This window comes from Pongo pygmaeus, chromosome 2, assembly GCF_028885625.2.
Source record: "Pongo pygmaeus isolate AG05252 chromosome 2, NHGRI_mPonPyg2-v2.0_pri, whole genome shotgun sequence".
NCBI classification, from domain to species: domain Eukaryota; kingdom Metazoa; phylum Chordata; class Mammalia; order Primates; family Hominidae; genus Pongo; species Pongo pygmaeus.
This window is the reverse complement of record NC_085930.1, coordinates 150,778,627-150,791,602: the sequence shown is the minus strand read 5'-3', so window position 1 is coordinate 150,791,602 and position 12,976 is coordinate 150,778,627. Positions and strand designations below refer to the sequence as shown.

Genomic DNA, 12,976 nt, shown 5'->3' with positions numbered 1-12,976 from the left:
AAATTAGTAACGTTTGCCATTTAAATATGCTACCTTTCCTATTAATTTTTAGTAGCAGCTTTTTTGGCAGTGTTAGAAAGTCTACAAATCCTGATTCAAATTATGTTACTGCTTGATTCCACAAATTTATCCATAACTTTGTGCTTTCTTCCTTGTGTTTTGATTAATTTTAAAAGGCTTTGTGGCTGGAGCTGCTAAATTGTGATTGGAATGGGAAAGGGCTTGCATTTTGAGACCATCTGTGGGAGTTGCATTGTCTGAAACTGACAAGAGATCATGGCAGATGGCGAGGTCAAAAGATTGACTTTTTGAGCTTGACATAATGTGTTCATGAAGCTGGAAGAAGAAATCCAACTTATTTTTTTAACTAACAGAAGAGCTTGGTGACAGGAAGAAGTGTGCAGTTGTTGAGTCTGGATAAAACATAATGCATCAGTGCACATGACTGGTTTATCTCTGAGAATCATCCATACTGCCAAAGATGGCAACTTCTTGAACCTTTCTGTGCCAGATTTATTTAATTTCTAGACACTTTTGAAAGTTTAAGTCATACAATGCAAATAATTTATAGATTAAAGACAATGTCAAAAAAGACAAAAACTTTAAAACTATTTGGAAATGTGTATTTTTAAATTAAAATGCTATAAAGTATCACTCAAAGCCAATACAGCATACTTAATTTTTAATTGAATGTAGAAGGTCTCTATCACAATCCCATTTGTTTTTACAATGTCTATCTTAATGTAACTTTATTTCTTTAAAATTACATTTGAACGTTTGGTGATTACAGTCTTTCTCATATACTAGGCTGTCTTCATTGCCTGAGATAGTGCCATGCACATAGTGACTGTTCAGTATTTGCTGGATGAGTAATGAATGAATGAAGTTATTGCCTACTCTTGTTAATTTTAGAAGAGCTTTTTTTTTAACCACAATTAAACAGGTTTTTTTTTTTTTCTATTTTGAAATTGGGTTTATCTTATGGTATTTTTCACTTCTACCATGTGGGAATTATGTATTATTTATCTTAGAGAAGGAAGCCTTAATTTGTCATGAGAAATCAATGAAAAGATTTTTTTCCCCCCTCTAACATTGAATACTTACCTTGTGCTAGGCAGTGTCTTAGTAATTTTACATGTATTGACTCATTTAATTAAGTGGCTGACTCTTACTATTTTAGAGATGAAGAAATTGAGACACAGAGATGTTAAGATAAATTTGCTTAAGAAATCCATGTGCTTTGGCTCTATTTCAAACATTTATTATTTAGGTAATACTTAGAGATTCCAGTTTGTGCTGTACTCTGGTGTGGAGATTCAAAGGAATACCAAACAAAATTGTACTTTGTTCTGTGAAGCTCATTAATGTGGCTATTTTTATTGGTACCCTCTTACTATATTGTGCTGAAATAGTAATACTCTGTTAATTTCATTTTATTTGCGTGAATAACACAGTGACCCTCATTAGCCCAGCCCTTAGGAAATATAACATCATTGAGTACTGAATTCAGAAATGGAGCAGATGCCCGGAGACAAGCAGCTCTAGCCATCACAACGATGCTGTGGGCACAAAAAAACATAAAGGGTGGGGAAAAAAGGACACCTACTAGTTTAATCTGGTAGCCCACACCAACAATGTCTGCTTATATTTCATTGGCCAGAATTATGTTATCTGTGATATGGTTAGCCCATCTGAGAGGAAGGTTGACGATGTAGTATTTGTAATTGAGGGCACATTGCCACTTCAGCTTGTAAGGAAGAAGAGGAAAATGATATTGGGTAGGCAATAGTATTTCCTTTGGAAATATAGAGGGTTTCTAAAATATAACATGTTCAAACCATTTGATGGAAAAGACTTAGTAGTTTTTTTATTATAACTGTATTTCAGCAGGTCATGAGATAGTCTTAAATTGGTTAAAATTGAACTTTTTTGTTGTTAGGAGTGTTCAGAATATGTATAAACTGGAGGGCGTATAAACTCCTAACATAACTCTGAAGCATTCAGTGTATCAGTTTTTCAGATGAAGACATGGAGGCTCTAAGAGGTTAGGTTACTTGCTCAGGATCACACAACTAAATATCAGAGCTGAGACGGAGCCAAAGTCCATACTCTTTCCACCCTACTGCACTGCTGCTTTATTTATTAGACGCTGACTTTAAGCAGGACACTTAGAACCAGGCTGTTAATTTGTCGATTTTTTTTCTATTTCATTAATTTATGCTCTTTGTTTCTTTTCATATTTCTTTGGGTTCTCACTGTTCTTTTATGTATTTAAATTGATTGATGGCTTAATGAACAAAAAGAAATATAAATATACCCTAAGTACTAGTTCTGCTAGATTTTATAAGTTTTTAAAATTTTCATTGTCATTTCTTTCTGAATATTTTATTTTTTATTGTTATTCTAGTTCTAAATATTTCACATTCATGGACTGTTTAATAATATAGCTAAATATATGACTTTTAACTTTTTAAAAAATAGTTGATTCCTAATTTAATTGCATTGTAGTCAGAGACCATAATCTGTGTAATATTTCCTCTCTGAAATTTTTGCTTCCCCTTGGTGATAGCATATATGGAAAAATTGTATAAATTTGTGCCTAAAGAGATGTTTCAGATCTATTAGATACAGAATTCTGTATAGATCTGTTAGATCAAGCTTGGTTGAAATATTAATCTTCAAAATGCAATACTTAATGTTTTAACTTTAAATTATTAGTTTGAATATGCCAGATAGTCTGTTGAATGGGATATCAGGAATTTGTGCTTTATTATTTATCTCACATTTAAATTTATATCACTATAGAGGACGTAAGAAATAATTGATAAATGTAGAACAGATATAGCATAAGAACTTTATTTTTAGATTAGGTCATAATAGACATTGTACAACTACTGTGAGAAAGCAAAACTTGTAATTGTGGTTCAGGTTTTACTTCGATTTTTAAATTTATGCTTTATCATTGAAAAATTACAAATTCAGTGTTTTATCGAAAAGCAAAAAAAAGGAGGGGGAAGCATCAGGACAAATAGCTAATGCATGTGGAGCTTAAAACCTAGGTGATGGGTTGATAGGTGCAGTGAATCACCATGGCACACGTATACCTATGTATACCTATGTAACAAAACTGCATGTTCTGCACATGAAAACACAGAAAAAAAACCTTGCTTTTCTTCTACAAAATTTTACTTGTAGATTCAAATTCTAGCATATAAGACAGCCATTTGAAGCCCCCATTTCTTTGAACCCCCATTATTTATGATCTTTTTGAAGTTAAGTTTTATTTTATCCTTCCCCTTGAATGTCTTATTAAAGTTTAATTTTGAGATAATTTTAAAATAAAAGTTACAAAAATAGGTCAAAGAACTCCCAGATGCCCTTCACCCAGATTCACCACTTGTAACCATTTTGTCATATATTCTTTGTTATTCTTTCTCTGTATAGTGAGATCATATTTTTGTCATCATTTGAGAGTAAGTTGCCACCATTATACCCCTCCACTCCTAAATATTTTAGTGTATTTTTTGTAAGAAAAAGGACACTCAATTGTAGAAAACTCCATAGTTATTGGAATCCAAAAAGATGTGAAGAAGACTCCAAGTTCATTGATCAAAGTCAGGAAATGTAACATTGAAACAATACTATTATCCGGTCTGTAGATCTAATCTCCAATTACCCAAATAATGGTCTTCACAGCAGTTTTTTTTTTTTTCTAGTTCAGTGTTCTGACCAAGATCACAGGTTGAATTCAGTTTTCATATGTTTTTAGTCTTTTTATTTATTTAATTTTTTTTGAGAAGGAGTCTCTTTCTGTTTCCCAGGCTGGAGGGCGGTGGCGCGATCTCGGCTCACTACAACCTCTGCCTCCTGAGTTCAAGCAATTCTCCGGCCTCAACCTCCCAAGTAGCCAGGACTACAGGCACGCACCACCACACCCAGCTAATTTTTTTGTATTTTTAGTGGAGAAGGGGTTTCACCATGTTGGCCAGGATGGTCCCGAACTCCTGACCTCAGGTGATCCACTTGCCTCAGCCTGCCAAAGTGCTGGAATTACAGGCGTGAGCCACCGCGCCCAGCAGTTTTTAGTCTTTTTAAATCTGGAAAGTTTCTCAGCCTTTATTTGCCATTCATGACACTAACATTTTTTGAAGAATTCAGGCCATTGTTTTGTAGAATGCCTCTCAATTTGGATTTCTCTGATGCTTCCTCATTATTAGATTTAGATTTTGCATATTGGGCAAATGTACCTCAGAATTCATGCTGTATCCATCTCAGTGCGCTTGAAGAGACACATGTTGGCTTGCCCCATTGTTGGTAATCATTTGGTAACTTTGATCACTTGGCTAAAGTGATTTATGCCATATTTCTTTCACTAGAAAATTTGAATTAGTAGGTATTTTGTAGGGAGATATTTCTAGGCTATGGAAATATCCTATTTTTCACCATGTTTTCACTGACTAGTTTTACCGTGTATTAACTATTCTTTTCTTATTAGTTATGATGGTTCCAAAATGGAAGTTTTACTAACTGTATCACTCATTTATATTTATTAGTTGGCGTTCTACTGCAAAGAATTTCTCTTCTCCCCCTTTAGCCCCAATAATCCTGGATTATTATTTTATTCAATGGGTTTATAATCTGTTACTATCATTATGTACTTTGGTGTTCAGTTGTTGAAAATTGTCCAGCTGTAGGCTCTTTAAGTTGATTTCTGTGTACTTTTGACATGTCTCCATCATTTTTTGAGCCCTTCCTTACTTTAGGCACAATGAGATGTTCTAGGTTTATCTTGTACTAGAATCAGCTATTTCTCCAAGAAGCCCTGGTGTTTCTTTCAGTGGATTTTCTAAAGCAGCATAGCCTAATACCATTTCAAAGCCCAGGCTCCATCACTTGTGAACTGAGTTGATATGGTCAAATTACTTAACCTTTCTAAGCCCTAGTTTTTATCTGGAAAATGGGGATTAAGATGGTACAAACCTCATAGTGTTGTTGTGAAGATTAATTTAGACAGTTCACTTAGATAATAATGCATGTCACATAGTAAATATGACATAAATGTTGCCTATTATTATTATTACATTACTATTCCCTCTGTTTTCCTTTAACAGGTTGTTCTTTTAAAGAAATTTTGAAGACGAAGGTTTTTTTCTTTTTTTCTTTTTTTTAATGGCTTTACAGAATCTTAAATAGAATACAGTTTGACATGACGGCAAAAAATGTAAGTATTTGTAAATTTTTTAATGTAAGTATTTTTTAAAGTAAGCTGTGCTTTTTCCTACATATTTTCTCACCATTCTGGTTAATCAGATTTAATTTACTTGCATGGATTTATAATTGTATTTGTTTATGTTTATGCAGAATATGAGATAAGCTTTAATGTGATTGAATATAGTGCCCTAATGGAGATAGTAGCATTCTTGCAAGTTGGCACCAAGTTACTTCTCAACAGCTGCAAATTGCTATCTCCAGAAAGTTTCCCACCCCGCCCTCCTCTTTTGGATATTGTAATAAATTTGTTTTGGTACTTGCTGGAGGGTTACTTGGCCTTTTTGAGCAAATCACTGTTTTCTTTGGCTTAATTTTTTTATTTTTATTTTTTGGTTACTCAGGGAAATGTATGTGCTCAGATATTGTCTGAAAATAGCTTGCTACCTTCCATGAGATGGTTCCTGAAGAAACATTAGATTTTAGATGTTTTGGAGAAGTTATTCAAGTTTTTCCCTCTACTTGAGGTGATCATTTCTGAATATACCTCCTTTCAAGTTGTATGTCACTCTTTATTTATTTATTTATTTGTCACTCTTTATTAATGAGTTTGTTTCCAGTTATGGTAAAGAATTGTGCCTTAAGAGTGCAACATATGGGGAATTATTTATAAATTGCTTTACTGTTCCAATGTTATATGTATTAAAGTATAATTGCTTTACTGTTCCTATATTATTATGTAGGAATCTTTGACTAGGAATTAAACAAAAAGAGAATTTGTTATAAAAATACAGGGATGTCTCAAGGAATTTAAGAGTGGGAATTTTGTGGGCCTTCAGAAAGATCCAGGCCCAGAAACTAGAAATCCAGCAGGAATTGAAGCAGTATTTGGTTTCCATTTCTCATCTCTCTCAGCTTGTTACTGTGTACCTGCTTCATTTCTCCCTCTGTCTGTCTGTCCAAATCATCTTTCTCAGTTCCCCAGCCAGGGTGGTAGAACATGGCGCCACTCAGTATTTCCATCTACATGTTAGGGGACCAGCCTGTCCAGAGAGAGGTGCGAAGAAAGGGAAGGAGGCAGGCCGGGCACGGTGGCTCATGCCTGTAATCCCAGCACTTTGGGAGGCCAAGGTGGGCGGATCACCTGAGGTCAGGAGTTCGAGACCAGCCTGGCCAACATGGTGAAACCCCGTCTCTACTAAAAATACAAAAAGTAGCCAGGTGCAGTGGCAGACGCCTGTAATCCCAGCTAGTTGGGAGGCTGAGGCAGGAGAATCACTTGAACCTGGGAGGCGGAAGTTGCAGTAAGCTGAGATTACCCCATTGCACTCCAGCCTGGGGGATAAGAGCGAGACTTTGTCTCAAGAAAAAAAAAGGGAAGGGGGTAGCCTGATACATCCTGCCTGCCTGTATCAGCTCCAGTTTCAGACTCCTTAGGAGGAGCCTCTGGCACAGTTAAAGTCTCATGTTGACTAGTGCTTTAGTTAGTTGTGACCAGGAGAAGCAAGTGTTGTTGCATGAAATGGCTGCTGAGGGCCCAGCACAGTGTGTGAGGAAAGATGATAAAGGGTTTCTTGTGAGTCAGACCGATAGTTCTAAATATTGCCCATCATGCAGCCGAACAATAGCATTAACAAACAAACCCTTATTACATTATGTCTGTTTGCTTATTTTGGGTTGTAATTCAGAACATTGCTTTTAACATGCATTGGTAACTAGAAGCAGATACAGATTTTGCTTCATTATCATTTAGGGACAGTCATCAAGATTTATTGAGTCATTAGGATATGAGGGCAGGAAAGAAGTTAGAGACTTCTCAGTATTTGACTTGTGTAACTGGGTAAATGACTGTGCTGTTTAATTAGAAGAGGAATTTTTAGGGAGGTATAGGATATTGTGATAAACTTAAACATTCTGTTTTGAACGTACTAAGGTTGAGAAACCTAAAAACTTCCAAGTGGAGATATTGGCTGGGCAATTTGATAAGTGACTCTGGCGCTCAGGGGAAAGCTTAGGAATGGAGGTAGAAATTTTTGGGTCATTTCTTTTTTTTTTTGAAATGGATTCTTGCTCTGTTGCCCGGGCCAGAGTACAATGGCAGAATCTCGGCTCACTGCAACCTCTGCCTCCCAGGTTCAAGTGATTCTCCTGCCTCAGCCTCCCGAGTAGCTGGGATTACAGGCATGTGCACCATGCCCAGCTAATTTTGTATTTTTAGGAGAGATGGGGTTTCTCCATGTTGGTCAGGCTGCTCTCAAACTCCCGACCTCAGGTAATCTGCCCGCCTCAGCCTCCCAAAGTGCTGAGATTATAGGTGTGAGCCACCGCGCCCGGCCCGGGTCATTTCATATTAAAATTATTGTAAAGCAATGGAACTACATGTGATCATATAGTGAGTGCATGGACAGCAAATATATAAGGACCAAGGTCTGAGCACAGGGATTCTCCAACAAAAAGATGGAAAGCAAGAGAAGCCATAAAGGATACTCAAAGGATGGGCAAAGACAGGAAGAAAAGAGTTATCCTGATGATCTGGAGGCCCAGGTGAAGAAAGTGTTTCAAGGGGAAGTGATCAGTTGTGTCACATGTTACTGAGAAGTGACTCACAAACACAGAAGAGATTATAGATAGGGAAGAGATTGCCCTCTTACAGAGGCATTACTAAACATGTATTCAAATATGTACATTTTAAATTTTCTCATTTTACATGTCTCTGATGACAACAGTTTTTTTGTGAAGAGTTACTTTTGTCTTATCCATGCTTTATTAGGTCTCTTATAGTTGCAAATGATCAAAACCCTATCAAAACAGCTTAACACAAAAAGTGGAATGTATTGACTTATATAATTGAAAAGTCTAGAGGCTGCTTGAAACACGTCTAGATTCCGGGGATCAAACAATGATGTCAGGGGTCTGTCTTCTTCTATCTTTAGGCCTTCTGTATGGTGGCATAATGGCTTGCATTGGCCTCATAATACTTGTCTCAGAAGGAGAGAGGGAACTTTTGTTTTTTAAAGAGATGGAGTCTGGCTATGTTGCCCAGGCTGGTCTCAAACCCCTGGCTTCAAGGGATCTGCCTGACTTGGCCTCCCACAGTGCTGGGATTACAGGTGTGAGCCACTGCACCTGGCCCCTTTTTAGTATTTATGTTTCAAAATCTATGGAGGAGCTTGAGGTGACCTTGCTTCAACTCCGTGGAGAAGGAAGTGGGATACGGTAAGTGGCCAGGCTTTGAGTCATGAGCCCACTTTGAGCCTCTAAGATTAATTGTCCTACTAGAACTACATGAGATGTAGGATTGATCACTTTGCAAAAGGAAGAGGTGAGGAGCTGGCAACATATTTATTGTATCTGGGGTAAAATTGCTATCAAATAGTATCTAGTATCCAGTGATATTTTTCTAGACCAAAAATGCAATTGTGTTCTAATTTAAGCAATAATACAGTAAAGAATTTGAAATATAATTTTTGAGGGTTTTTTTTTTTGCCTTGTCAATGAATCTTTAAGAAAAACATGTAGGCTGTAATACTCATTATGGAAAAATTAGAAAATACAGATAAAGAAAAGAAAAAATAGCCTAGAGACTGTCAGCAAAATTTTGCTTAAGAAGATATCTGATTTGTATACAAATTTGTATATATAGCAATCAAAATGTATAGACATTGGCCCAGCGCGATGGCTCATGCCTGTAATCCCAGCACTTTGGGAGGCCAAGGCAGGCGGATACTTGAGGTCAGGAGTTCGAGACCAGCCTGGCCAACATGGTAAAACCCCATCTCTACTAAAAATACAAAAATTAGCTGGGTGTGGTGGCAGTGTGCCCGTAATCCCAGCTACCTGGGCCAGAGGGGCAAGATAATCACTTGAACCTGGGAGGCGGAGGTTGCAGTGAGCCGAGATCGTGCCACTACACTCTAGCCTGGGTAATAGGGACTATAAAGTGCTGGGTTTATGGGCATGAGCCACCGTGCCTGGCTACTATTTAATTTCTGTGATTAATGCATTTTCTTATCTTGATATCTCTGGAACATCATTTTAAGTGTCTATTTTAGTTTAGTTTAGTTTAGTTTAGTTTGGGACAGGGTCTTGCTCTGTTGCTCCAGCTGGAGTGCAGCGGCGTGATCATGGCTCACTGCAGCCTCGACCTCCTGGGCTCAAGCGATGCTCCCACCTCAGCCTCTCCAGTAGCGGAACTACAGGCACCTTGCCCACCTAATTTCTTCTGTTCTTTGTAGAGACAGGATCTCACTACGTTCCTTAAGGCTGGTCTCAAACTCTTGGGCTCAAGCAATCTTCCTGCCTTAGCCTCCCTAGGTGCTGCTATTACAGGCATGAGCCATGGTGCCTGGCCTAAGTGGCTATTTTATGTTATTTATTGTATGGATATTACACCAGTTTCCTAATATTGACCATTAAGTTACTTCTGCTTTTTTCCTTTTTGGAACATTTTGTCTATTTTTGCTCACTCATCATATTATCTCCAGAAGACAAAATTCTACGAAATTACTGAGCCAAAGTGTGTATAATTTTTTAGAGCTTTTGATTCATATTGCTAAGATTGCACAGATTTATATATATACTTGTGGCGTATGAAAGTGACATTTCTTTTTATATGTTTATAAACCTTTGCCAATTTAATCAGCAAAAAATGATGTGCAATTTATTACATTTCTCTGATTACTAGTTAAGTAAACTAACATTCTGTATGTTTATTGGTCATTTGCATTTCTCTTTTGCATATGGTCTGTGTCAGGGTTGAAGTGTTGGAAGCCATTGCCATTTGAATGACAACCCACACTTAAATATTGCTTTGTCATATTAATAGATATATTTTTGCCAAATTAACAGATATATTTACATAATCATTTGACTTGATCCTATGAGCTCTTTAGTTTGTCTTGCACATACATTCTATCATTCCCATTTTGTAGTGACCGTTCCACGATCACCTTGCCTATGTAAGGTAGAGCTTAACTGAGCACAGATGATCTTACTCTGAACATTTCAGTAATGTTATGTCAGTCAGAAATGTTGAATATCAATGAAATTACAATATTATTAGTCAATATGATCTGATTCTTAAAAATTGAACTTAGATACTTTGAATTCAGTAGACGCATAGTGACTGCTTACATAGTACACAACACAGCATTGGAATACCCAGATATTGTTCCACTATAGTAACCATTTTATATATATGTATCTTATAACATCATGTTTTATACCTTAAATACAGACAATACAATTTATTTTTAAAAATTGAGAAGAAAGAGAGGAATACTCAGCATATTTTCCTCAGGACATGATTAGGCAAAGAATTTAACGTGAAATATGAGTTCACTTTTTTCTCTCGTTCATTGAAAGATAGGTCCTTTTTAAATAGGTAGAATAAGGGAAGAATGGCTAATATTTTAGGATGCTTTCGCTAGCCAACTTTTTCTACTCTCAAATAATACAGCTTTTTTGAATCTTTACAAAGTGTTTATGATAGTAGAAATTAATACATATTTTGAAGTTTTAATATATTTTGGTTTTATATATATAAGCTTTAAATACAAACACCTCCCCTCCATCTATGAGACTAAGATTAGCATGCAGTATGGACTCACAGTTGACTTTTATCTTTTTGGAGTACAATTTGTTGGTTCTTAAGATGCAGGTGTACAACTGCTTAAAAAGTTTCCACATTCGTTGGCTGTTTTACTCTGCAGAAGTTGGATATTAAGAACAGATGTTTAAGCATAACGGTAACCCAGTAACTGAACTCTCTATTATGAGTGTGTGGTTTTAGTTGAGGTTTTTGAGGTTTAGTTGAGGTTGTATAATAACAAAAAGGTATAAACTGATCCTTTTGAAGTTATTATAATACATGTATTTAAATGGTTATATTGTATCAAGCATGGAATTTATTAAAGGCTGTCTTTGCCTTCTTTGCTTTCTTTTTAAAGTAGAACACCAACAAGTTTTGCCTCTGTCATCTTTCTATAGCAGAAGAGTTTAAAAAGGAGGGGGGAGTTATTAGTAATGGCACAATAAACTCTTCAACAAATCAACAACTTGGATATTTAACATTATTTGTGAGCAACTGAAGAGCCATAACATATAGTTATTTGTTGCAAATTTTGTTGGAAAGTATTGTCTTTATTTCTAACTGAAAACTGACAAGAAGCTAGACAAAGTTAAGTATCTGCACTATTATCTACATAGAATTAAGAGGCCATTTTCTAGATGACTTAGTCTCAGCTACTGTCATAAAAATTTGATGATGATAGATTCTAGAGATAGATTTGCATCAGAATCACTTGTTAGGATATGAAAAATATGTAGAAATATTACTGCTAACATACTTCTTGACAGAAAGAAACAGCTATTAGTAGAGCATTTGAATTCTTAGTAGAGCATTGAATTATCAAATAATGAAATAATTAGCTCTTACATTGATATTATAAACTATCAAATAATTGCTTATGAAAAATATAAATACAGCCAGGCATGGTGGCTCACGCCTGTAATCCCAGTACTTTGGGAGGCCGAGACGGGTGGATCACTTGAGGACAGGAGTTCGAGACCAGCCTGACCAACATGGTGAAACCCTGTCTCTACTGAAAATACATAATTAGCTGGGCGTGGTGGTGCACGCCTGTAATCCCAGCTACTTGGGAGGTTGAGGCAGGAGAATTGCTTGAACCCAGGACGCAGAGGTTACAGTGAGCCGAGATTGTGCCATTGCACTCCAGCCTGAGCAACAAAAACGAAACTCTGTCTGAAAAAAAAAAAGAAGAAAAATATAAGTAGTCAGTGTTTAAAACAATAAGTGGATAGTTATAAAGTTATAAAGCTTTGTGTGCTTTAAAGTCTTTTCAGATTGCTGGAGATCTGATGTGCTGCACAGTGATGATAATTAATAGTACTGTATTGTGTGCTTGTAATTTGCTAAAAGGATAGATCTTAAATTGAGTCTTCACAACACGCATATACACAATAATAGCTATATAGAGGTAATGGATATGTCAGCTTGACTGTGGTGATCATTTTACAATGTATACATATATCAAAACATCAAGATGTACACCTTAAATGTATGCCATTTTTATATATCAATGATATCTCAGTAAAGGGGTTAAAAAATCCTTTCCATGTGGTAGTATCTTGAAAGTATAGTTTGAGGGCCGAGCATGGTGACTGATGCCTGTAATCCCAGCACTTTGGGAAGCTAAGGTGGGCGGATCACTTGAGGTCAGGAGTTCAAGACCAGCCTGGCCAACATGGTGAAACCCCTTCTCTACTAAAACTACAAAAATTAGCTGGGCGTGGTGGTAGGTGCCTATAATCCCAGCTACCTGGGAGGCTGAGGCAGGAGAATCACTTGAATCTGGGAGGCGGAGGTTGCAGTGAGCCAAGATGGTGCCATTGCACTCCAGCCTGGGCCACAAGAGTGTAAACTCCATCTCAAAAAAAAAAAAAAAAAAGTATAGTTTGAGGTATCATACCACAAACTTGTGATGTTACAAGTTAGTGTAATGTAATAAAATTGTAATGTTTCAAGATTACAAATCTTCAATGCTTACAAAAAGTATTTGATAGTAATAATAGAGCCAATTTTTGGATGTTTGCATTCTGCCAAGTTTTCAAAAATTGAGGGTTTTTTTTTCCTCCAGGCTTTGTAATATATTTCTGATATTCGGTTTGATGATATTATTGTATTCAGCTCTGTGATGCCAAGTAGTGTAGTGGATATTACCTTAAATGAAATAAATTATCTAAAAGT

At 36.4% G+C, this 12,976-nt stretch overlaps 1 protein-coding gene across 19 annotated transcripts in view; it reads left to right on the top strand.

The window, feature by feature from the left end:
* Positions 1-12,976, top strand: part of TFDP2 (transcription factor Dp-2) — a 205,638-nt gene that overhangs the window by 44,539 nt on the left and 148,123 nt on the right. For all 19 annotated transcript variants that reach the window (XM_063662293.1, XM_063662285.1, XM_054480210.2 and 16 more), the window contains one exon: positions 5,112-5,221. In XM_063662293.1, coding sequence (XP_063518363.1) covers positions 5,207-5,221 — 15 coding nt within the window. In that variant the 5' untranslated portion in view covers positions 5,112-5,206. The remainder of the gene's footprint in view (positions 1-5,111; positions 5,222-12,976) is intronic.